The sequence below is a fragment of the Cinclus cinclus genome, chromosome 1 (assembly GCF_963662255.1).
Source record: "Cinclus cinclus chromosome 1, bCinCin1.1, whole genome shotgun sequence".
Classification (NCBI taxonomy): Eukaryota; Metazoa; Chordata; class Aves; order Passeriformes; family Cinclidae; genus Cinclus; species Cinclus cinclus.
In genome coordinates, this window is record NC_085046.1 from 91919366 (window position 1) to 91946830 (window position 27465).

A 27465-nucleotide genomic window follows, 5' to 3' on the forward strand; every position below is an offset into this window, starting at 1 on the left:
GTTGTCAAAAATATTAGTGTTATCCCCTTAGAGAACAAAAGCATTCCAAACTTTTCTATTGAACTTGAGTCCATTTCTGAGCTACCATGTGTGTACAAGTTACTGGATGCCTGTACTGACATTTCAGGCACTTGTATTCATTTCTGTCAATGTAAATATTGTGATAGCTGAAATGTGTGTTTGGGAACTCATTACGGGATTCTTGTATCATGGTAGTGCGATTATTTTAACGATATAAAATTTGTGGGAATTAATCTTTTAGACACTGAAAGGAAATAAACCCTGGCGTTCTCAGTCAATGCTCCAACCACTCTTGTAGGCAAAAACTTTTATTTGGTTTCAAAGAATTATTTATATCTTACAATTCTTCTGAGTAACATGTCTAGCAATTTAATTGCTAGTTTGGTTACTCACATGCTGATGTTTCTTCACATATGTAAATAACCCACCTATTTTAAAATATCATAGCTTAAATAACAGTCTCCCACATTTAGTGTGTACACAATGATTTCAAATTGCTTCCACAAGGATGCAAGGGGGAAGAATAGTTTTTGTAGTAGACATTTCATAAAATGAGTGCACACCAAGCTGAATTTGTATAAGCTGGGGCAGGAACTCAGTCTTACAAATTTATATTGTCCTGGCATTATTCCAGCTTGGGGGGAGGAGGATGGAGTCCACAACATTGCAGATGTGTCTGTTGTCTTTTAAATGTACGAGGTTTCACAGCATACAGCAGGAAAGCAAAGAGCGCATTTGAAAATCATACAAAGAACAACCAGCTTCTGGTTAAGAACACTTTTTTCTTAGTGTCTTCCTTTAAATGTAGAAAATAAATATCAAAGGAATGAACAGCCTTACTATGAAATTGTTACAAACTCATTAACTGTGTTTACCTCCCAAGTAGATCCATTGAAAGGAAAGGACTTGTTGCCTGTCGGGAGCAAATGAGCTGAAATACTCAGGTTATGTTTTGCACTCCAGCTGATTTTACCAGTACAGGCACCACGGCTTCAATGCATGCATTTTTGACAATGTCTGCAATTACTTATAAAAACTATTCTTGCACACATTGTTTCCCTGAATCTCAGACCTACTTAAAATAGACATAATGCTGTGGCTGATAGCAATTTCAGTATTTTAAAAGTAATAAGGAAGCACTGCTTAGAAGTTATTTGTGCTGTAACTAACAGTTGCTTATAATGTCTCTAGGCACAAAAACCCATCATCTGTCATTAGCAAGACAGTGATTTCCAGTGATGATATCAAAGTACTGGTCATTGAAAGGGAGCTCTTTCTATAGTACACTTCCCTGGACCGTGTTCCCTGCTAGGGAGCCTTATTTCAATACTGACTTCACTGTGCACCTAAGAAAACAACTCAAGTAGAACTCAGGATGAATCGACCAATCTAAAAACATTAAAAAGCAGCTTCCCAACCTCAAATTCTGTTCCCCCAAAGAGTAGCAGCAGTAGTGTGGGAATTGTCCTGAAAGGGTGGAGGTAGGACCATTAACAGTAAATTATGTGACAGTTGTACATTATTTGACAATAACAAGGTGTTAACATTTGCATTTAACAACAGAAGCTCCTGAAGCAAAAGGCTTCTTAAGGAGGGTAAGGTAACAGGTGTCCACTATAGAAAGTAAGCAAAAGCACTGCCAGCATCTCATCTAGGCTCCACAGCATGTCCCAAAATCTTGGAGAGGCTGAGCAGCCACACTGCAGTGTGGGTGGAAGCAGAAGGTTTGGCACTGGAGAGTAATGCAGTAGTGCAGCTGCCCAAACAAGGGTGGTTTATGCTGTAAGCTCCATCAGGTTGACGTTTCCAAGCCCATCCCCATCTCTGGGGCTGCCAGCTGGCACTGCCAGCATGAAAGGGCCTTGCTGCTTCTCTGGCTGACCTGGGGCCTCACACCACCCCTGAGGGACAACAGCCTGTGGAGGGAGTGGGCCTGGCTGCAGCATTGCCTTCTAGGGAAGTTGTTCAGCTCTCCCACCAGGATACTCTGAGCTCCAGGAGAAGCAAAGGCAACATCTTGCAGTAAGTGCTGCTTCAGCAATGTGAGGCTTCAAGTTTAGAATGCCAGAGCTTGGCTCTTCATCCTGTATGGTGCTCTCAGGACAAGCCAAGGAGCTGAACAGCTATGGATAATTATTACCCTCCAGTAGCAGTGCTTCAGGATTGCTGTTTGGACTGCTTAATTCATAACTACACTTTGAGCAAGGTAGGGGGAGTTCACAAATTAACTGTCTTGCCTGGAAAGAGGAGAAGCTGCTTGCAGTGCTGATCTGACATGGCTGAGATGGAGGCAGATGTGATATATATACGTAACTTTTTTCCACTTTGCTCATCCAGCACTCTCACCTTTTCTTACGAGAGCACATGCATTGCCCGTGCATTATTAAACACAGGCAGAATCAGTCATATCCTGGGGAATTGCAGGAAGAGTTTGGGAATCCAGATAAATTAAATTTAGAATACTATGAGCGTGAAAGAATGATGGCATTTATTTCCTTTTCTTTGGAGCACTACAATAAAGGCTCCAGCTTCTCATGGCATTCATGGGAAAGCACTAGGATTTTCCAAGTATCTCTTTGCATTGTCTGCAAGAAACTTCGTGCAAATTTGGCATGAAGCACCTGTCACCCATTATTACAGCTGTGAATATAGCTTACCTAAGAATTATATAATTAAAAGCTATCCATATAATTTTCAAAGGACTGATGTCACCATGTCTGAAAAGAGAAATTCGGACATGACTGTTTCAGCCCTCCCAAGGAACATCAAAATTCACACAACTCAGCCTTGTATATAAAGCATAAGGCTGCAAGTCTGTCATTAGCTCAGCTACTACGCTGTTGTTCCTGGCCATAATGAATCTATACTTCAGCTGGATTTTTTGGCACTTTGGTGAGAAAGCTCTGGACAGCTGGAAGAGACCTGCTCAATCATTTTTTGCTTTTTTCTTTGTATCAATTTTCCACCTGTGAAGCCCAAAATCCCACCACCAAGTGCAGCTGCAATTCCTGCTACTTTGAAGCCTGCAAGGAGACCAATAGGACCCCCCACCACTCCACCAATGACTGCACCTGCCACAGGCAAAGCTGCCAACTTGTATTTTGCAGCCTGTAAAGGAAAAAATGAAATAGTTAGAATACTTCCTGTGGCGATATGCATTTTCCCCTCGCTGCTCTTGGCAATGACTTGATTGCTCAGTGATAGATAAACTTTACAAATTAGTATTTTAAAAAGTATGACAGAACACACTAAAACCAATTCAAAATCAGCTGTCTTGTATATGCAGTTGTAAACCAGGTCTTGTCACATACTTCTGGCTGCTGTGTATACTGGGTGTTACCTGGTCACCATCGTTAGATCAGAAACTGAGAAAATGCTCAGACTTTTCAGTGATGGGCCTGACTCCATCCAGCTTTGGGGTTTATTTAGCAACTGACATGGAACGGGATGGAAATTACAGGTTATCATCAGCCTCTTAAGTTTAATGTTTATGTGATTCTTGTAAGCCAGTCACTGACTGCACTTTTCTTTGCAGGTAAACCAAAGTAACAATCAGAATAGTGTTTAAAAAGGCCCCCTCAAAAATAAATAACTGTATTTTCTAGCAGCCTGGATGCGACAGAACATTGCAAGAAAGATTGATTTTTTTTTTTTCCCTGCTACCTGTGGGTCATTTCTTCCTTATTTCCTTAATTGCTGGTTCCCTCAGCATTAAAGACGGCAGATCAATGGGGTTAATACAGAGGGTGGCTGGGAGGCAGAGCACCATTGATTCACCAGCAGGAGCAGATCCCTACCTTCCCCAAGTTTTTGGTTCCCTCTTCAACATTCGCAGCAGCACTGTTGACATGGTCTTCAATCCTGTCAATCTTCTCCTGCTGTGACTAGATGCAAAGAAATTATGAGTGAGGGTACCTGCTGGGAAGCAGCAGTGAGCCAATACACACCATTTTAATGCCTGTAATCAGGGCCCCACAGCAGCTTTCATCTGCACCCGGCAGCCTTAGTGGTGCTCCATGATTAGCATCTGATAAACTCTACTGAAACTACAGACTCACTTTAAAAAAATCTAAACTATTAAGTAATAATACGGGGTGGATAGTAGACAGTGTCTTGCTGCAGTTAGAGAAAACAACTCAAAACAAATAATTTCTAAATCTTTTCCACGGATAGAGGAATTCACATTCCAAAAGGAAAAATAATCCAAATTAGCCTGTTTTGTTTCCTGCTATGGATAGAGGAATTCACATTCCAAAAGGAAAAATAATCCAAATTAGCCTGTTTTGTTTCCTGCTATGGATAGAGGAATTCACATTCCAAAAGGAAAAATAATCCAAATTAGCCTGTTTTGTTTCCTGCTATGGATAGAGGAATTCACATTCCAAAAGGAAAAATAATCCAAATTAGCCTGTTTTGTTTCCTCCTGAGTCTCGTGTTCAAAAACAAAAATTCTATAAAGAGCATTTATAAGATCAGTACAAACTCCAACATGCAAAGCTGCATCAAGAAATCTAAGTGTTTAATTATTACATTATAGAACAATGACTTTAGAAATAGTGACAGCACAGAAAATATACTTGATGTTGCTCTGTATTTGACTGTTTGATTTTTACAAAAACATTCCATCCTTTCCCCAAATGCAGTTTGGAGTCAGTCAGGTTCCCCTGCAGTCTCTCCCAGGGAATGCTGGAGCAGAAGATAAAGGGGTCTGTGGGTTTGTTTGTTCTTATTCTAATCTCAGCAGTACGCAGGCTGTTTTATGTCACAAAATAATGAGATGGCTGATGTTCAGCTTAAAATAAAAGGCATTTTGAACTTTTTGCCTCTTTCTAATTCAGAAACTGCTGAGTACACCAGGTCTGGTATTCATTTACAATGCAGTCCACCCACCCATTACAACTAATGATGGTTAAGTGCAAAATCCAGGAAGTCCTGGGAACAGGACCTCTTCCTTTAACCTTTAGAATACTGAATGAGCATTTTTGCAGTCCTTCTGTAGTCTAATGGTTCTTACTTGGGTTTTTTTTGTATAGATGAAGCAGCACATACCCAGCAGAAAAGATAAAAGCTAGGTTATTTATCCCTACTAACCCAATAGCAAGGAGATTAAAGAACTCTCCTAGGAGATGAGAATCGTGCATTTAAATTCCCTCTGGCATGGGAAGAACTAAACATTGGGAACCTACATTTTGGCAATGTGGTGAGAGCAGAGAAAGAGCATGATAAAGGTAATAAATGATTTTTCTATCACTCCTGATTAAGTGAGAAAAGGGACCTGACAAACACACACCCTGTGCTGTAAAAGCTGTCACCACCACTACAATTAGAAATTGTAAAAACAAACAGGACCTGGGTAGAAGTCTGCAATCAACACTGCAGAGCTTCTGCTAAGGTTCAGCTTGTGGCCACATGCACTGGCTGGAACATCGTAGCTGCTCCAGTGACAAGAACTTGAGAGCAACTCCCAGCACTAGTGCTGAAAGAGGAGACTACTGCTTCCTCAAAGTGTAGAGCTGGGAGAGACACATCCTCAGCTTTATTTGTCCCCACCCAGGATTTACCCATTCACCCTATTTTTGTAGGAGACTCTAGGACAGAATGTAGAATTAATACTTACACAGACTAAGAGAGAAAACTCAGTCACCAACTGGCTGAGCTCAATCAAGTCCTGCAAATAAAAAACAAATGTTATTCTGTGATAGTTGCTAAAGCCAAGAGCACCAACATGGCAGGGAGGGAGTTCCAACATACCCCTTCTAAACTTTCCCAGGACTCTGCTGCATTTTCTTCCTGAGGTATTTCTGGAAGGTGGGAGTAGATCTGCATCAAACTTTGGGAGCCATCCTTTACTTCCATGTTATATAAGGTTTCTGAATGAAAAATATGATGTTTATAAATAAATGCACTGAATCAGGATGCAGGTGTTCTGCAGACTTTCTCACTGTTGAAGTCTCTCAAGGGTCACCCAATACTTAACCTAATTCAAGCCAAGCAAAGGCCCAAAAGTGATCATATAGGGAGAAGCCTTACAGCACTACACAATTTCTTAAAGGGATGTTATTGATGAAGAAATAGATTCATTTCTATTAGCACATTTTCACAACCAGTCCTGAAATTATACTAAATTATATGCCTGCATTCAAGGTCATTGAATTCATTTTGTATCGACCAGGCTGAAAAAACTGAGCTTGGGACAAAAACTTTTCATTTATGTACCACACATAAAAACACTGTGCTCCCAAAACTGAACAGAGAGTTATTCATTTTATGATTGATTATCATGCTACTGGTTTGATTTTCAGCCTTCGGGAACTAAAAGGGACTGGAGGAAAAAGCTTTCAAAGCAAAAGCAGTGAAACCCAAGTAATGTGGTACCTAGCATTCCATGCTGCATCAGTTGGGTAAATGGTACTGAGGATGGCAGACATTTGCAGCTCAGTGCTGTACACAAGATACTCTCAAGTATGTGCCTCCCTAAATCACCTGGACCGAATGCAGAAGACATTAGGACAAAGGATGGTGTTAGAAACGAGGAATGACAGACAGTGAGGTGGCACTGGGGAGAGCAGAGACAATGTGCAGGCACACACACACCTCCTCCAGTCAGAGCCCAGTGGGGATGTCAGGGACATGCCTGTAATTGTGGACAACAAATTGAGTGGCAATAGAGACAAATAACACGTTTGGCTTGTCAATACAAGGACTGAGGAAGAGCTTGTGAGTCTGAAAGACAGACTGGAGAAGGTGTGTATGTAAGCACAGTGCAAACATTATCTCAATTCAAACAACTTCAGTTTCTGAAGGGAGATTGCTCCTTCAGTAGGACACTGGTGTTTTATTGCTTGGGATGGCAGTCCCAAGAGAAACTTATTATGGGGAAGGCTGGTTAGGTATGTCTAACAATACTAAAGTGTAAATATTGTATTAAAATTTTTAGATACAATGATTGTGCCAAGGTACGATATTAATATTATGTAACTGTTACAACAACAGATATGACCAATGGAAAACAATAAATATAATAATATTTATTAAAAAATCAGTAATAGTGCATGCTTATTCATGGAATTAATTTAAGATAAAATAAAAATTATACATTTTCATAATATTTGTCCATTTCTCAACATTTTTATCCCAATATCTCATAATAGATTAAGGACCCAATCTTCCTACTGTCAGCTAAGTAGAAGTCTAACAAGAGTGAAGTTGATATTTAGACAGAATTACTAAGTAAGAAGAATAACAAGAATGCACTAAGCTGTTTGGGGGCTTAATTTGGGCTTGTTTTTCTTTCTAATTATTTCTACCCCTTTTCCCTTAAGAATCCAGACACGGAAGGCACTTCATGTTCTACAATCATCACCTGTTCTTCCAGAACGTATTTTTGATTAATAACCTCAGATTAATTAAGGCTGTATACTCAGTTCTAAAATATTCCTTTCCTCTTTTCAATATAATTAATTATATATCCAAATGTGTGCATTTTTTGAGAAAACTTCTGCCGCATACTCTGACATTTATCACGTTTCGAGGATTTTATTTAATTTCAATCCTACAAAATCCTCTTTCAAAATCAAATTTCTTCTGCCCAGAAAGGTGGGCTCTTCCCCAATCAGCCACATGCATTTGAAGTTGGTTAAAATGAAAGTGTTCATAATTCAAAAGCAAAATAAAAATCTCACTAAGCAAAACTGCCTCCTCCCAAGACCTTGCTCTGGTCTGTTCCTAACAATCCACGCTGACCTACTGTAGAAAAGCATACCCTTGGAAGTGTAAAAATGATACCAAAGTTTTGCATGACACACATTCCAGAAAAATTAAAACTGTAATAGGGTTTACATGTTTTCATTTTGTAATAACTAAAAATCAGTGAGAAAAGAATTCCTTATGGAAATTCTTTATTCACTTTAAAAACCCTAGATAAAGAACAAGAAGGGTAAGAGGTGGTCACATTTGGGCTAAAAGTTTGAGTAAGAAATTTATATTCACTACTTCACTTTTTATCAAGTCTAACCAATTTTAATAGAATTGAGAATGGAAGTGACTCCACCAGTTCATTTATACATCATCTCCACAGAAATACAATAATACAAAACACCTCTGCAGATTTCACAGAGGAGCTTTACACGTCATTGCACTTGAGATAAAAATCTAATGCTCTGGAAGATTCAATATGTTGCTTAAAAGATTTTAGTAATTTTACGAGTGGAGTCTCACCTTTTGTTAATATTTGTTTAATATGCAATTAAATTCCATTTCTATTGGCCTTCAATTGAGGATGGTGAAGGGGGGAAGGGACTGTATCATATCACTGACATGCCTTCTAAATGGGAGATTTGAATTTGTAAACTCCTTCCTTCTCTACCAGATGGGAAGCAACAAGCTACAAAGAACGGGCACGTAATAAACTTGCTTTGATTAAGATCAACAGCCAAGATTTGCTGTCAGGACTGCAGCATCTAAGCACAAAAGAACAGGCAATATACTGTGTCTAGGTTAGCAATTCAACAGGGCTGCTTGCACAGGCAGGCAAACTTAAAAAACCCCAAACTGTTTAATTGTATTTAGTTGTCTGTCTGTCTGTTTTACTTTAAATGGGATGAATTATTTCTACATTCCTGAGCAGACTTGCAGATGCCTGACATTCCAGTAATATTTTTTCTGTTCTTCTCATCCCCATCTTTCTAATCAATTTATCTGGCCTTCTGAAGTGCTATTATACTCAATGTCCTCTGTACTTCAAAGGTATTTCAGATTTCAGAAGCAGTCCTGTTCTTTGAAATTAAACTCTAGCTCTCATTTGCCACCTATGTAATTGTGTAAAAAAGAATGAGTAAGCCAGGATAAAGCCTTTCCAATGAAATATTGGAATGTACTGAGAACAACTGCAGAAAGTCACCAAGAGAAGAGGTATCTTAAATTTAGTTCTGATCATAACAGAGAAGAGCTCACAAAGAGACTGAAAGTAATGGCTAACACATATGAAGGGAATCACTGAATATTGAAGAAAATGAGTTCTCCACAAAAGAGATGTCAACAAATTGGGTAAAATGATTAATAGAAATTATGTGGAAGAAGTTCCTAGAAGATAAAGGACTGCAGAATCGCTGGCAGACACGAAAAAACAGGCTGTGCTGAAGATGACATCAAATTGTCCTTATGCAGATGAAGATGTTTATGCTTCAGCAAGAGCTCTTCAATGCCCTGGATGTCAAGAATTTGACACACAATATGAGTGTAAAGGAAAGACATAAGCACGGAATGTTAGTATCAGGAAAACCAGGACACAAATACATTGCAACTACCAAGAGGCTTAAATGGTAGCAGGGAAATTTCTGTGAATGCTTTTGAAGTTAGAGAAGACCAAGGACATGGAAATACATTGCCAGACAAAATGGTAGCTTTAAGCATGTATTTGGTGCAATTAATTTAAAAAAGAGAGTTAGGCTGAAACATAAAGAGAACAGGTTAAAAATATTTAGATGAGCTAGGCCTATTTAGCGTCTGAAGGTTTGATGAAATCCACTCTAGAGCATTTTTAAGAAACAGCCTCTGAAATTTCAAGCATATTTTTGAGAACTTGAATAAGGTGGTCCCAGAGGACTGCAAGAGAAGAGACTTTGAAATTCACAAAGATATTAGAACAAACTACTGGACCACCAACTACATGGTGAAGGTGTTGAAGAGTTGGAGATTTTTATGTCAGAAGCCAATTCAGTCTGTTCTTTTGACCTTGTAAGAAAAGAGTTTTTTACAATGGGGGTGGTGAGGCACTGGCACAGGCTGCCCAGGGAAGCTGTGGATGCCCCCATCACTGGAAGAGTTCAAGGCCAGGCTGGATGGGGCTCTGAGCAGCCTGGTCTGTTGGAGGTATCTGTCTCAGATACAGGTCTGTGGCAGTAAGCTTGGAGCTAGATAATTGTCAAAGGGTCCCTTCTAACCCACATGGTTCTTTGGACTCTGTGTTTGATTTATCTGCATGTTCACAAGGTTTTCTGATATTACTGCACATTACATTCTTGACAGCAAGCCCAGTTGTCAAATCTCCTTTTCTCCCTGCTCAACCACGAGGCTCTCTGGCTTGCTAGTCACACTCAAAAGAGTTCTTGTAGTTCTGCATGCACCAACAAGAAGGGTCATGAAATCAAATCCAACAGCAATTTCTTCTACAGTGGTTCTGACTAAGAATGCTCTTTTGATTTTAAGACACATGAAATGCTCAAATCATTTTACATAATACTGCTACTGTGGCAATCAAACTAATTAGAGATCTGTGGAAGGGTTTAATCCTGATGTAACCAACCTTCTTACAGATCATCAGGAGAGAGCACTAGCCAGCACCAGGGCATAACAGAAACTTCTCCTGAAGACAGAATAGTAGAACAAAGATTGAAAGACATTTTATACAGAAAGGAGGAAAGACAGCAAACATATCTGATGTCACAGTGTTTTTTCAAAATCTTTTATTTAAATGGATTTATACTATTCTTTCTTGTCAGTTACCAAGTTAAAATGCTACAGGAAGAGATCTTCTTCTTTACCTAGAGACTTGTTCCTCTTTTCCATATATTTCAGCAATGCTGTATTACTCTGTCATATAAAAATCTTCTTGGTATTTCTTCACTAATTCAATGAAAATGGCCAAAATTATTATTTGCACATGATCAAGTGATTTGCAGGGAAGGGAAAAAGAAGCCAAGCTGTCTTGAAACATGAATGTAAGTATAAGTATTCTGCTTTCTATAAACAGTCCACTATTTCAAGATCCAAGGCTACAGGATCTTTCTCATGGAAGGTGACAGATATTTAATTTTTTCAGACACTAAAGCATTTTCTGCCTATCAAAATTTGGTCACAGGGCATGAAAAAAGCATGGTGTAGGGAAAGAAATCTACTTAACTGACAATAGTTTTCAACTGAAATCCCATTTGTTTACTTCATTTATATCTGGTCAGAGAAATTGCATACTGGATACAACAACAGAGATACAATAAATACAGAAATTAAATTCTATTACCTTGCCCTAGGGTTGCAGATCGGGTTAAAGAGGCATCCTCCTGTTCTTTGAGTTGCCTTTTAAGTTCTTCTTCAGATTCAGAATGCAGCTGCAGGAAGTCTTTAATGGCAGTTGAAGCTTCCTCTTTAATGGGATTTATCATTCTCCACAGAAGTGGGATGTCTTCCTGCCGGACTCGCAAACAGAGTTTCTCCATCTCTCTCATATTGGCACGGAGTTGCTGCAAAAGTGTTAAGAGTTATTTTGGAGCTTACTGGTGTGTGAGAATGCCAGACACCTTCAGAGCCTGGGAAGCACCTATCATCTTTATGATCAAGGGAGAAACATTTTTGAAGCCATCTCCACCACTATATTGATTTTTCTGGCTGTCAATTTTGTACTTTATCCACTTCTCCAAGTCAGTTTTTTTTTTTTTATTTTGGGTTTCAATTAAAGTATTTAATCAATTATTCTGTGTAATAATTAATTATTTCACAGTGTAATTGCCGTCGTTATTTCTGTTTCTCTGGTCAATTTAGGTCTTTGCCAAAATATTTACACAAATTGCAACAAGTTGCAATAATATCCAAGTAAAGTAAGTAACTACTTCACAAAATTTGCTTTTTTAATACTAATAATTGACTGTGGTGGTCACAGGACCTCAGGATACATTCAGGATGCATTCATAATCCCCAACTACCCCAAAACTTTCGTTTTGTGAAAGTGAATTTCAGGGACAAAGGAGAAGGACTACCTTTTTCTTTTAATCTTTCTTTTCAGATGAAGGACAAATATTTTTTGATTGGAATATCAAATTTAATAAAACATATAAATATTTCTTTAGTTACAAGACTTCTGAGAAGATATAAACCGTTTACAACTAACAAGAAGAATTTATGTGCAGGCATTTCCCATGTGATAAATTTCCTTCTGCATTAAAAATAAAAGGGTTTTTTTTTGTCTGGGCTTTAAAAATGCACACAAATTTTCTCTTCTTACAAATGAAAAGAACAGTTTAAATTATACCACTTACTGTTTCAGGACAGAGTTTTATCTAATTTTATTTTTAAAAAACTGCAATAAAAATCTATTCTCTGTGTTACTTTACAGTATACTGTAAAGTTCATTCTAGTCTTTGTTGCATTATTTACCATTTGTTATGAATATTCTTCTCACAACAGAATAAGAGAATGGACACCAATGAGTGGTTACAAACAGAAAGGTTTTCTTCCAGAATACAAACCAGGTACAGGCAATGCCTTACAAAGGTAAAACTGACTATCTGGAAAAGCAAAATCTAGATGGAACTAGTTTTATTTATATACACTAGTGAAATTAATTAGTTTTAATATTTATGAAAGAAACAGTAGAAAATATAATTAGAGTAGGAAGGAAATTATTCAACATGTTGAAGCAGCATTGCACAAGCTTCCAAAGAAAGAACTATTGATTAGTTAAAATCGTGTCAAATTACTAAGATTAGATTAGATTAGATTGTATGCTTAAATTAAGAGTGCTATTAGCCAAATTAGGCTGAATTATTCAAGACTAACCTCAGGTAAAACCACTGATTGACAATTTAAAAAAAGGGAGATACAAAAAACCCCAACTTTGGAAGACACTGAGCTGAATTAGAAACATGGTAGCTAGTAACTTTCCATCATACATTTCTCATCTGGGTCTACCTCATGCTTCCTGGTATCTTCCCCCCATGGCCTGCCCCTAAGTACCAAAAAAAGGAGAATGTCACCACTTTCATACTGCACCACGTGCCAAAATTCTTGGCTTATAGAATCTTGGAATTTCATTTAAGAAACAAAATGGGACGATCTAAACACGACACACAATCATCTAATTTCTTAGAACTATATGCAAGGGACTGAGGTTGATCATGCTGTTTTATTTCAGTAAAGAAATTATTATTATTATTATTATTAATAATAATAATAATAATAATAATAATAATAGTATCATCCTGTCTTTGGCAATCATGGAGACCAAAAGACAACCCAAAAACAAACTCAAAAAAACACCCTATGTCAAACAAAAACTAGTGAAACAGTGACAGCAGTGAGTTTGGGATGTGATAGCAACGGTTCCACAGCAGCTTCTTTTAAAGATAAAGGAGAATTTTGCAGTTGAAATTGAGTTAAAATGTAGTTCTGCTTGGGATCTGTACCACTGTGGCTGCTGCTGGGGCAAATTACAAGTTTGTGCAGTGACCAACACAACACAACTGGCTGATGGAAGTTGGCACAGGTCCTGAACAGAAGCTTCAAGAGGTAAGAAGTGCTCACCCTTAAGAAATGGCTAAACCAGATCCTCATTTCCACTGCTCATTGCTACCTTGCTAAACAAAGAGAAGTATTTCTAAGCAAGAAGATGGAGGAATCAGATGACGATATTTGCCTATTTTAGTGAAATTTAATTTTAGTAGCTCTTCCTCTCTGGTTTTGAAGAGGGGACTCATGTTCCACTTACTGTCAATTGAATAGAAGGTGAATTGATCCAGCCTAGCAAGAAAGTTCAGCCCTGCTGCGAGGAGTCACATCCCAGGAGCTCACCTGGGTGCAACATCATAAATGTTATGGATATGCAAATGACTGGGACTTCTTCTCATAATAATTTTAATGGCACTGAATTTAATTTCTAGGTAAATCATGAAAGTATATCACACTTATCCCAACTGCTGGCACTTTTAAAACCAAGCTTACTTAGCAAGGAGGGTAATACAAAATTTCTTTTCGTTTGTGGGAACTCCTGACTTTTGAACTCTGCAAATTCAATACAAAAGACACAGAATTTTTCTTTATAATAATTGCAATTTTGGTCCATTAACTTCTAAAATCAAGCAACAATCTTTGTTTAAAATGGCTTTCTCACAAAAACTGTAGGAAAGTAGAACTGGTGAAAACCTTGGGAAGTTATCCCTTCAATGCAGGATATGCCGTCCCTATATAATTTCTGTCATTTGTTTATCTAATCTGGTCTTAAAAGGACTTCTTCATGAAGAGCAACAACCTCCTTTATACCTCACTGCCAGAATTCAGAATGCTATAGCACTTCCTTATGTCTAACAAATTTCTCTGGCCTCAGTTTAAATGAAGTATTTCTAATCCTCTTTGTTCAGATAGGGAAGGACAAGCCCTGTCCTCTCTGCAACCATCCTTTCCACATTTGCAGACAGACGGCACAATGCTGCTGGGTGCTCTTTGGGCAAAATAAGTACTTTGTTGATCTTTACAGGAAGTCCTGTTTTCTCAATTTCTGCCTGCATTCACTGTTCTCTCCCTATTCACTTCATGCCTTCCTTAAAAGTATGGTGCCCAAACTGGACAGACTATTCTACCTGGGATCCTACTTCTGCTGACTGAAGAGATTGTAGGAGAGACCACGCTGACTGCTCTCCTGTTTATATATCACACTAAGTTATCTGGCTTTTCTGAACCACTACCACACAATCAGTTCACTTCTACTCCATGTCCCTCAAGTCTTACAAAATTATTGGCCTAGGTCAAAGGAACTCTGAGTTTAAGGGCGTCTTTACCCTGAAGATGGCTACAGGCTGCAATAATGAGCTGATTTTACATGATCCTTCACTGATACCACAAAGAATCTCCTACAGAAATAAAGTTTTCTACTCTACCCCTCATGTCCTCACAGCATATCTACCCAGTATGCCAGAGAGGTACATGACCTGAGGATCATTTTAGAAATGTTACAGGAATGTTATGAGCCATACAACTGAGCTTTGAAGATTTATGAAAAAAAAAAAAAAAGAGCTGATCAGAAACCACCTTTAACTTGTAAATTATTTTCAGCTGAACGAGAAACCATAAAAGTGAAAAAGAAAAAAGAGATTAACATTTTTCCAGCAGGTTTCTAGGTCAGAATAACACAGTGGAGAAACTATGTCAGCCTAAATATGTTTTGCAGAACAGGGTCTCTTTTTGTGGGCTGAGTACAGACTAAAGCCAGATTGTTCATCCACTACATTATTCTGGTTTTGGTTTTTTTTGTTCAATATCTTATTTCCTCTCTAGTAACTGCAGCATTTCCCTTCCTCTCACCATCAAAATGATCAAGGCAGTCCTTAAGATGTTACAACAAAACACTGCCATTTCATTGAAATTAGCTTAAACCTCGTAATAATTAACTAATTATGTGGTACAGACAGCATGTATGCAGACAAAGCCTAGAAAAGTGCAAATTCATTCAGGCATAACATTTTAAGAAGTCCATGGACTGTCCCTAAAAGTGAAAATATACAAGAGTATGTTCAGAAAAAAACTACTACATGATATACAAGACCTATTTTCTCAATATTTTTGAAAGGGTCTCTTCATGCCCTGTGCAAAGATTTATCTGTTTTCTTCACCTTCCTTTACTGAGGTTTTTAATGTGGCACCCAGTCGCTTGAAAGCAGAGCAACAGATTTACACTCATCTGTACTTCTATTATAATTTTGACCATCATCAAAATTACAACAGAATTAATTATTCTGGGTAAACTGAAAATTCAGAAAAATGGCTAATTATGTGCACATGGATTAAATGCAGAATGGCTGTGCATATATTTGTCTAAAACCTGTGGCGGATGCCTTGGGTCAATATTGACTTAGGGATTCCTAATGTATTTTTACAACATCTAATTTTGAGAGCAAAGTGTGTGCTGCAGAGAACATTTGGTATCATAATAATTAATCTGATTTCTTTGCAAACAAACAGATCACAAGTCCATCGGTAAACATTTAAACAGCTTACAGCAAACACATTCTACATGTCATATAATTTATTAACAAGTACTCCAGACTCCTAACTATTTAATTAAAACAAAGAGCCAGTCTGCTCTTCTTGCATGGACCCAGATACTTATTCTGCTCTCTGGGTATCAGAATGTGAACCACTTTAATGCATCTAGATCTCTACCCAGAGCTAGAAGCAATAAGTGTTAAACAAAAACCCAAGAAAATTTACTTTGACTGAAAGTAAAACCAGCAAGCTTTAGATTCAAGACAAATATAAATGTTTCTAGAGAGAAATAAGCAATTTTCTTATTAAAGCAGTAAAAATACCTAAAAATAACATCTTCAACACAATTATTGTTTCTCCAATTATTGATAGATTTTTGTCTTGCTAAAGAAATTATACTGATAATTTGAAGCTACAAGAGAAGCCTTTCCCACAGCTCAGATGTGAAAACAGATTAGAGAATAGACATAAGCAAACATATGCTTACTACACCACACCTGTAAAAATGCTATTGTTTTAACAGAACTTCCACCTTTGTAAGTCTCTTTGAATATGAAGAATAAACTTGCATTAAAATTTCAAAAGTACTTGATGAAAAATCAAAACACACACTCAAACCTTCAATGAGCAGGGATATCAGCTGGATTTCACTTGTCACTTTATATCCTCTACACTAAACAAAAAGCCCACTAGCACTTTCCATTCCTCAAAAAAGACATGTAACTCCAGTTCTGCCTACCATCTAATTCTGTAGTTCAATCAGGATTAAGTTCTTCTTTCTGAGGGGAGTTGGTTTTGGCGGTTTTTTTTTTTTATTTTTAGCCTTGTCTAATTTCCCACAGAAGTCAGTAAGACACTGAAACAAACACAGGAATTCACAGTATTAGAATTGTGAGCAATGTTTTAGGACTGTGCCACCTGTGCTGGCAAATCCTGCTTGTCTATGTGCAGTGTAGGCGACTTACAGTAGCAAAGACTGGTCCCTCCTCTGAACATTACCTATGAAACCAACACAAGATGCCTCTCCTGGCCAACACATGCCCATCCCCAGAATACTGGCAGTGCAGCTGTTACAGCCACCAGACTACATCTGCTCAGCAAACTTTGTGCTGCAGCTGTGGTCTTTGTGTTCTTCTGTACTGATAATCTACTTTGCCTGTGTGCTATTTAGCTGATGTTTGGCTGAGTTTCTGCATCACTGTCATCAAGACATAGGTATTTTTAGAAATGGTGTATGATTCCCTGTGTGCTGACTTATGGATGACTATGGATGAAGTCACTGAGATGATGCTCGTGCTGACAAATGTGCTGGTATTTCCTCCCTTGATGATATCATGTACCTAACAACAGATGTGCACACCAAACTAGTAGTCCAGATGTTCTCTATGTCTGAAATCATGCTTTAAAATTAGCAGTATCCCTTATTGCAAGAGCTGTCTTCTACTTTAATAATGTAAGAGGATAGTCTGCAAAAGATCGCAGTCATCACAGTCTCCTAACTTTTGCTTCTTCAAGAACATGGAAATATTTCTGACTGTGTTTGCCTCATACAACACAATTAGGAAATCCCCAACTTTTAAATGAAACAAAGTGAAACTGTGAGCTCTCTTGTCAAACCCACCTGTCAAGTGTCTGTCTCTCTGAAGGTCCATCCCTGAGGTAAAACTATGTCTCTAATTCAGTCCCATCAGTAGCACAGCCACTTCCATATCCTTACCTGAACCGTTCGTCCTGCATTGATGTGCTCTTCATGCAATCTGTCCCAGAGCCTGCATCTCTGATACTAAAACAGAGGAAAAAGTTTCCTTAGAATTACTATTTTTACCAACTGGCTATGCAGAAAAAAAGCCACCTTTGATAAATGATCACTTTAATTTTCCAGAACTGAAAGTAAAGAAGTTGAGTCATAAGCAATTCCACTGAAAATTTAGAGCGGTAAATATCAATGTATTTTGTGAAAAAGATTGTACAATGTATTTTACTGAATTACAGACAACCAGGGTTTCAGCATCAGTTTTTTAACACCCAAGTGATATTGCATCCTGACACTGCTGTGGCATGAATCCCTTCGTGGGCAGTAGAACAAATGACAGATGATGGAGAAAGGAGTGGAATAATGGATAATCAGCACTGGTCATATAGGACAACAAGGTATCTGATATTATTGACAAAGAAAATAGCATTCATTACACAATGCTGCTGTCTACATTTACACTGAACATTTCTAAATAGTTATAAACACAGCTACAAGAACCATCAGGCCAGATCTGGTACTTCCATCAGACTCCACTAACTTCAGTGGGAAACGATCCATACAGTACTTCCCACAGGGCAGAGACCAGACTAACTATTACATTAGCAGAGAGCAAGTTTGGCAAAAGAACTGCATATTATCATGTATCAACATTTTCATCATTAAAATAAATCAGTCCCTGCTACAGGGAGTTGACACAAATAATCTAGAGACATGAAAAAGAGTAGCAAAATAATAGAAGTAGAAGCTGTGATTCCTGGAATGTGTGCTGAAACTATCAAAGAATGTATTTATAATATCACACACTGATTAACTTACAATATTAGAATATTTATTTAATTGTTTAGATAAGGCAAAATATTTATTATGATTTGTAAGGTATTTTCATGTAAAGTTTAATTCCCCAATTTCTTAATAAGCTTTGTTACCAATAAAAAACTTTATCTACAGCCTCTATCTTTACATAACTGTTTTCATAATTTTAGATGCCACAGCAGTAAGGATTACTCAGCTTCCTAAAATACAAGGAGAAATCTAAAGTCACTACTTATTTTCAGAGCAAAAAGTTCTTTCATGTTAGGACTTTGTAGTGCTATGAAAGACAAAAGGTTTGGTGTTCAACAAAGTCAGATTAATGTCATTCTTCTAGGAAACTGAAGAATAACAACCTCTGAATGAATTGCTATGCCACTAAAATTACTGCCAGCATTCTTTAAAGTAAAATGGATAAAAAACCCTGTATCAACAGTAGATCTTCCAATTTAGTCACCCCGGAGAGAGTACTGAGGAATTTCTGAGGTTTTCACAGAAGGGGTTTAGGGAAACATCAACAATTTTATTTCACCAGACTGTAATACATTGTCCAAATAACTAATGATTAAAAAACTGTTATCCAGTTAAGAAAAATTCCTCAGGAAACCTTTACTGCTCTTCATAATTTCTACTAAAGATGTTAATCACATTCATCTGCTTAATATATTGTTTTATTACTTTGCTTAAAAATTCAGAATATGCTAGTGACAAACCCAAAGAATCCAGTGACAACACAGGGACATTAATGTGCTCAGAGAATTCCTTTCTGTTGACTGCTCTTTGTCATGCAACAAAAAGTAGGCCATACTCCTGGACAATGTTCATCCAGTGGGCCTCAAGGATAGTAAAGCTTGAGAAGAGATGGTATTAACATTATTTACTCTGGAAGTTGGAGCTGTTCAGCCTGGAGAAGAGAAGGTTGCATGGAGGCCTCATTGCAACCTTCCAGTATCTGAAGGGGGCCTACCAGCAAGCCAGAGAAAAAATTTTTATCAGGAGCTGTAGTGACAGGACAAGGAGCAATGGGTACAAATGGCAAGAGAGGAAATTTAGGTTAGAGATTAGTAATGAATTTTTTTACTGTGAGGGTGTTGAGACACTGGAACAGGTTGCCTGGGGAAGTAGTGGATGCCCCAACCTTGGCAGTATTCAAAGCTCGTTTGGGTAAGGCCTTGAGCCTAGTGGAAGGTGTTCCTGCCCATGGCAGGGGGGCTGGGACCAGATGATCTCTGAGGTCTATTCCTACCCCTTAGCATTCTATGATTTTATCCTGAACAAATACGTGTAAAACTAAGGGAGGTCCATGAAGTGAAAACATCTATGGAATCCTAACCTGTTATGTCAGGTCCAGAGAAAGGCCACAAAAATGGTCCAAGGGCTGGAACAGCTCTCCTGTGAAGAAAGGCTGAGAAAGTTGGGGTAGTTCAGCTTGGAGAAGGCTAGAGAGCTACTACTAGACAGACCCTACTGCACCCTTTCCATAAATAAAGACTGATTAGGAGAAAGACTAAGACTTTTTACTAAGCCCTGTAGTGATAGCATAAGGGCCAATGCTTTAAACGTTTAGAGGGTAAGTTGAGAATGGACATAAGAAAATTTTTTATACTGGGGGAGGTGAGGAACCAGAACAGGCTGCCCAGAGGAGTTGTGGATGCCCCAGCCCTGGAAGCCTAGGTTGGAGGGGGCTTTGAGCAACCTGATGTAATGAAATGTGTTCCCAGCCCATGACATGGGGGTTGAACTAGATGATCTTTAAAGCTTCTCTTCCAACTCACATCACTTTATAGTTCCATATTTCTGTGCTATTTAATCATAACTGTGCTATAGTCAAATAGTTTGTATTCTACAACAAAAAATACAAAACATTAGGTTACTCTCAGGCACTCAATCTCTCTTGTTCTGTGTCCATTCTCTTGAGAGCGCTCTTTAGAAAGAAGCTTTCATGTTTCTGCTTTGGATCCCTTCCATCTCTCCTTGAAAGTATCCAGTGGACATGGAGGTAACTCGAAAGTTTGTCATAAAATCTGTTAAAAGCTCTCCAACAGATGTCTTATACAAATGTCCACACTCGGACAAGACTGCAGGAAGACTCAGATACCCTCATTTCTCTTTTTGTGTCACCTTGACATATCTTCCCACCACAACAATAGTCCCCGCCAAAGGTAAAAAGTGTTTCACACAACATCCTCTGGCACAGTCACAAGAAATTAAAACTGAAAGTAAGAGAGAAAAGGTGTCTTACAGCACTTTTTTTTTTTTTAAGGATTGTTGCATATCACCAACAAAGTTTAGGACAGTAGGTCAAACAAAATCTCCACCTTCTTCTACTAGCAAGTCAAATGCTGTTATTTAACAGAGACATAGAGATAGCTGTACCTCTTTTGGATACACATGCATTTTATTCCCTCTTGGAGGGAAAGGCAATCCACTCCATGGAATGTGCTTTAGAAAAGAAGAACTTTCATGGGGAAAACATGGAAACAAAGAAAAAGTGCAGAGAACTTATTTCTTAAGACTATAGCTTTTAAATCTTCCAAAGCCATCATACAGAAAGTTGGACTCTCATACAGTTGAGAAGCAATGATGATGAATTTATGGTAGCCACTTCCTCTGAAAAGGTGCATTCAAGGTCAAATTTCATTATATATTGATTTTATAGTTTCTTCAAACAGTGATTTAGGAGATTAATTGTTTGGACTATCTCATGATCCTAAGGTTTAAATCAATATTCATGAAATGAGGTTAGAGATATTGGCTTCATCATAAGTAAATAATGTTGCTGCTCTAAGCAATTGGACATAATTAGTGATTTTTACTTAAAAGTAGCCTGTAAAATAAACAGGATCAGATTCAATAAAATTATCCTTTTACCTCTAGGGATTTTGGTTTACATAGATGAAAGTTAATTTTACAAAAACTATGGAAGGGAAAAACATCATGACAGCTCACAGAAGTACTGTAACACATTCATTATGGCTAAAATGCATGTAAAAGATATAAAATGCAATTATCGTACAAGTATTTCAACCAAACTACTGATAACATTGGTGTTTACCATAAATGTAAAGGCCTTTGTGCACACAATTAAAAACATAAAACTTTCATCTTTAGCCAAATTTGAATCAAAGCATTTTGTCATCAGCTTCTCATTGAAAACTCTACATAATCTTTCAGCACCACTGCTTCTACACTGCAAAAAGAGCTACATTAGTAAAAAGTGAACCCTTACCTTCTCAATATTTATTTGGTGTTTTCTTAACCTTTCCAAATCTGTTGGAATTGCCACTTTAATGAATTTCTGAATTGCAGGTTCAATTCGGCGAAGTTTAACCTTTTCCTCATCTTCAGACATCCTAAAAGCAGCTTTCAAGTCAACAGTTGTCCAGTATACCTTCACCAAGGTAAAAACCCCTAAAAACCAAAAAATTTAAACAAGAAAGGTAAATTTGAATCACTTTTTAAAGAAATCAAAATAAGACAAATCAGTCTTTAATGACTGCATATCCCCCAAAACCACAATTATGCAGCATTAATACTTTAATATCTGGATGTTTGCATTTAAATGTATTCTCTCTACTTATCTGCAGGCTTTGGGGATCATTTTTCATAGAATTTAACACTAACAAGAAGAAAAAAACAGCTAAGTAATTAAGGCAGAGGCAAACATGCTTTGCAGCATAATGATATGTGAAAAGGTTTGAAAAAACCTTCCAATTAGATGCTTTGATTGGTCAGAGTTCACATTTTGCCAATTCACATTCAGAATCATCTTAAAATTTGTAAAACATGTCCTGAAAAGACACAAGAATAAAATTAATTTTGGAATTCCATTTCCTGAAAATGTTAAGAGCTCCTGAATGAAAATTTGCACTCCAAATTGCCTATGCTCCCAACTGACAGTGACTAAGGCCATCACCTAGCAAGGGGTATAAACAGGCTGCCTGAAGTATTTGCAAGACTGGTAGGTACATCAGCAGCCTGAATTATTTTCCCTGCATAGTGTGAATCATATGAGTTTCACTTCTCTAAAAGATAGATGTGTAGTATTGCATGTAATAGCATTTATCTACAGAGCATAGGAGTAACATAAAGGAATTCCATTGTGCTGAATGCACACAAAGGGGAAAGAAGACACGTATGAGATAGTTTTGTCACAAGTGTCACTAAAAAGACATGTGCTTACTTGGTTATATGGAGATACCTGAAGTACCTCAGCTACCATCAGAACGCTTTCCCTGATTTTCCTCTTTCAATAACTAAACTGATTTAAAGTAATTAAACCAACATAATCCTCCTGGTACAGGTGAGGCATGACAGAATGTAACAGGTTAAAAAACATTCCTGTTTTTCACACAGCCAAATATATTACCAGCAGTGAAGTTAGAAATCACTTCTCTCATATCTACCCATGGTGTGACAATGCAGAAGGAGGGTGTTGATGTTTTCCTGAGACCTGTGATTCCTGCAGGCAGAGAGAACAGGAGGGCAGACACCAGCTGATAGCACCGGGTCTTTGACTGAACTGCTCAGTGCTCAGCCCCAGCCCTCTCATGCAGGCTGCAGGGAGAACACATACAAACCTGCTCCAAACTCAAAGGAGCCACCTGGGAAGCATCTCCCAGCAAGAAAGGGAAAGCAATTCTGGTATAAGGAAGAAAGAAGGTGGCAAATAAAACAACACTGTTTTTCAGAACAGAATGCTAACAGGAGACTCTCCTCCTTTACCCATCCCACTCAACAAAGAAATTAAAAACTGTGGAAAGCTGAATGTTTGCTGAGAGTAGGACAAGTTAGGGGAAGTCAATCTTTAAGGTTTCAATGACACTTTTCAGAATTTTAAAAGGAAATTATTTCATCAACTGACTTTGCGGTCATTGCTAAATCAAGCTAACTAACTAATCACTAACAAGCAGTCTTAAAAATCCCCTTCTAACCCAAGGCATTTAATAATAAAAGCCTTCAAATAAACATGTAGTGGATGGGTGACCTCACACTTTCCAGGTTGCAAAAAGAACTTTCTACCTTTTGTATTGATTCACTCTTCTCACCATTCTAAAAACAGAAGTTTAAACGCAAGATGATAAAAAATACATTATATTATACCTTGGTCACTTACAATCCCTAACTTTCAAAAGAGGCACTCATATACATACAGTTGAACTCCATTCTGAGTCTAGAACTGATTTTTTTTTTTGAACAATGTTCAAAAGATAAGAAGCATCATACTCCAAACTGCAGTACTTCCTCTTCAAACACACATTTAATTTCCTGGCAGCTTATACACTAATCCATGAGTTTATGAGCTAGAATTAATTAAAAATTGGTTCCCTAAAGATATTTAATAGCCATGTCATGCTTTTCCTTAATACTGAATCATCCTGAAGAAGTGTTGATGCAAACTCTTTAAACGTATAACACAACATGAACTCACAGAAACACACAGCCCATTCTGTCATAGAAGAAATACAGCAGAAATTATGCTAAATTCACCATAATTCTGTCTTTAACCTTTCATGACATCTGGAGATTGATGAGAGTTAAAACTGATTGTTGAGATGACTTACAACCTGGAGTACTGTGAAATCAGAGTTAATGTAAACAATGGCCATGTGCCTTGGGTAGATGATCTGAACTCTGAATTTTGAAGATTTGGCTGCATGCAGGGCTCTGGGTAGTCATTTTCTTCTCATTAGGAATTTCCAGACAGTAAAGTAACTTCCATGACAGTGTCTACCAATCTCTTGAAGACATTGCTGCCTAAAATTTATTGTGCAGCAAGTTTGAAAAGCTAAGAAAGAAATATAAAATCTCCTTACATTCTCATCAGATCTCCTGTTTAATTTTCTCTCAAATAGTATAGTAGCTTCTGCAACAAAAATTCTAAGCTATAGATTACCAATGCAGTGTTGTTTTTTTTTTACATTCTTGTAATATTAACATTAAATAAATAAAATTAACATTATGCATTTCTGCTTGTTGCTGATGCAATTTCAAGGAAATCTTACATACTTTGACTTGTGCTCTCCCAAGCATAACTTTTAACAACTCACTTCTGTAGTAGTAATGCCTGTTCTTACAGTAATCACAGAGTAAGAGGCCAGTTTAGGTTGGCAGGGATTTTCACATGACATCCAGTACAATGTGAATCAGATGTCATTGCACAGGCCCTTGTCCAGTCAAGTTCTAATGCCTCCATGGATGGACACTCCACACTCAATAGACCCCTCCCTCCTAGTGTTTGACTATTAGTCCAGGCTAAAACAAAACCAAACCAAACCACGACCACAAAGACCTTCCTTGTAGCTAAACCAGCTTGTGTCCGCTGCTCCTCATCCCACTGTCATGCATCTCCAAGAGAAGCCTGGCTCCACAGCTTCTACCTGCAGCAGCAGCATCTTCCCTTCCTTCACCTTCTTTTAAGGCTGAAGAAACCCACCTCTGTTTCTCCTAGAATATCATATGCTCCAGCCCTCTAAGCAGCATGTAGTCCACCACACCACTCGGGTCCTTTTCTGTAAGGCTGCTCTCCATCAAGTCTTCCCACCCTGTTCTAGGTGCACAGCTTTCTTACTGACTCTGCTGGAATTTCTGAGGTTTCTGTCTGTCCATATCTCCATCCCATCAAGATCCCTCTGAGTAGCAGCCCTGTCCGGCCTATGAACACTTTCTTTAGGCAAGTGCAAACACTGCACTCAACTTCAGCTTCTTAGGAAGGTGCCTCTGTCCTTGGATCTGAGTATCAGGGACTGAAATAACACTAATCCAGAAGTTACCAAAACTGAGATGAAGAATAACTTTCAGTTAACTACATAAATAAAAAAGGATACATCCAAAGCGGGCTGTAGCAGCACAAGTCACATAGCTGCAGTCAACCAGAAGCAAAATTCTTCCCAGGTATGGTAACACACTTGTTACAAATTTCAGAAAATACTACTAACACACCTCAAATGTTGACACTCATGAACTTTTGCATGTTAACACTCATGAACTGCCTAGTGTTCTCCACTGAAACCCAGTACAACACACAACAATCCTCAGGAGTTCTGCTAGCTCAGGGAAACAGTGTAATTCACTGATTTGATTTCGATTCACTCAAAACACTTTAGATAACCACTGCCACTAGAAAAAGTACCTCCAGCATAAAGGTCTTGTTGACAAGGGTTGAAAATGTTTTTCCCTGTAAATAAAATTAACTTGAATATAAGGACATACAACATCATTCTCCCTAGGGTGACCTGAAACATTTCCTAGAGTGGCCCCAAAATTGCAGTGACGCTATTGCTCACTTGGCTGAGGCCTGCAGTTAGTGAGGAACATGCTCCTGTGGTAGGCTACAGCCAAACTCCACTTCAGGAGTAAATTACAGCTTTTTCTTTGAATCAAAATAACTTTGTCAGGCTGGAATAAGGCACAGTCACCAGCCCCAGCATGCTCACAAAGTAACATGAAACTGCTTAGTGGGATAAACAGCCACACGTGTAGGATCTCCCACAGAACACCCAGGATCAGCAGGTGTACATGTCAGACTGTGGCTCCCAGTAGATGTGTGCTCTTGTGGATTATCTGGCAACACAGACATGATCCAGCCAAGGCAAGGGCACATGACTGCATTTTGAGAAATCAGAGCAGACAACAGGCATTTTGTCTTGGATTTATGTGTTTAAGCCAGCCGCAGAAAGGCAGAAAATACCTAATGACTCACACATGAACACCTTTAGACCAAAGCTGAACCGGTGGAGCAAGTCTGTAGTGGGCTGACGCTTGCCATAAGAGGCCACAACAGTTCAACCTGCATTCAGAGCCCTAACACTGAATTCTTGGTACTAAACAGAACTACACCTCTGGTCACACCTCAGAACCACAGAATCAGTTAGGCTGGGAAAGACCTTTGGGATCAACAACTCCAACTATCAACACCTCCCTGTTAACTAGACCAGGGCACTAAGTGCGACAGCCTGTCTTTCCTCAAGCCCCTCCAGGGACAGTGACTCCACCACCTCACTGGACAGCCCATTCCAATGTCTAATTAACTTGCTTTTTGTGAAGAAATTCTTCTTGATGTCCAACCTAAACCTCCCCTAGTGCAGCTTAAGACCAAGTTCTGGAGGCCTACCCTGCCTGTACCATGCCCTGGAAAGGCAAGGCAAATGAGAAGAAAGCAGAAACATAAAAAATAAAGACAGGCTTTAAGTCTTATATAAAGGCTTCAAGCAGACTAAACTAGTTTGGTTTTTTTTTTCCCTGACAGTTTTAAAAGCTTAAGCGATGCTAGACTTAACAATTTGTCATGCCGCAAAGAATAAGTAAGTAAGGAAATAAGTAAGACAATCCAAGCAGGTGTGCCAAGTTTTGTCCCGATGAGCGCCCCACAGCCCGACCTCGGGGCCCCTCGGGCCCAGCCGCTGCTGGGGGCATTCCCGGCTGGGCGTCCCCAGCCCCTCCGCCGGGCCGGGCCGGGCCGGGAGCGGGACGAGCCCCGGCCGCTCTGCCATGGGCCCGGGCCCGGCCCGGGGAGCGGCGGCCACCGCGGCCTCGCCGAGGGCCCAGAACCGGGAGTCGCGGGGGGAACCCGGCGCTCGCTCCGCGCCCTGGCTCCCACCGGCCCCGTCCGCAGCGGCCCAGCAGTTCACCGGGGCTCACCGCGCGCCCGCCAGGCCCCGGCTCGGCCTTTCCCTTCGCCTCGCTGGCGCGGCGAGCGAAAGCGAAAGCGGAGCCGCCACGGCCCCTCTGCCCGCTGGGCCCCGCTCCCTCCACCCCCTCTCTCTCCCCCTCCCTCCGCCCCCTCTCTCTCCCCCTCCCTCCCGCTCTCGGTCCCTCGGTCCCTCACCATGGGGCGGCCGTGTGACAGGCGCTGAGCGCGGCCGGCGGCGGCCCCGGGACGCTGGGCGGGAGCCGGCTCTGGGCTCCCCCTCCGCCGCGGGGCGCGGCCCAGCCCCCGCCCGCCACACGCACACCGCCCCCGGCCATCCTCCGCGTGTTTGCTTCCCTTCGGGAACCACCGGTCGGGGGCGGGAAGGGGACGGAGAGGAAGAGGAGGAAGAAGAAGATAAGGAGGCGGAGAAGCTGTCCTGGCCACGGAGCGGTACCGGGAGTCTGGGATAAGGGCTTGTCGGGAGGGAAAAGTTAAATTT

General features: G+C 39.3%; 1 protein-coding gene across 2 annotated transcripts; it reads right to left on the reverse strand.

The window, feature by feature from the left end:
- Positions 1 to 325: 325 nt before the first annotated feature.
- Positions 326 to 27215, reverse strand: STX17 (syntaxin 17). 2 transcript variants are annotated; one of them, XM_062487385.1, is made up of 8 exons: positions 27162 to 27215; positions 21564 to 21745; positions 17486 to 17551; positions 11039 to 11258; positions 5773 to 5891; positions 5639 to 5689; positions 3819 to 3905; positions 326 to 3129 (listed from the first exon to the last, which is right to left on the reverse strand). In XM_062487385.1, the coding sequence occupies exons 2-8, from the start codon at positions 21684 to 21686 to the stop codon at positions 2890 to 2892; spliced, it is 906 nt and encodes a 301-aa protein (XP_062343369.1). In that variant the 5' UTR covers positions 21687 to 21745; positions 27162 to 27215; the 3' UTR covers positions 326 to 2889. The 2 variants fall into 2 exon arrangements, with proteins under 2 accessions (XP_062343369.1, XP_062371531.1); XM_062515547.1 differs by lacking the exon at positions 27162 to 27215 and adding an exon at positions 22704 to 22909.
- Between the last annotated feature and the right edge of the window lie 250 nt (positions 27216 to 27465).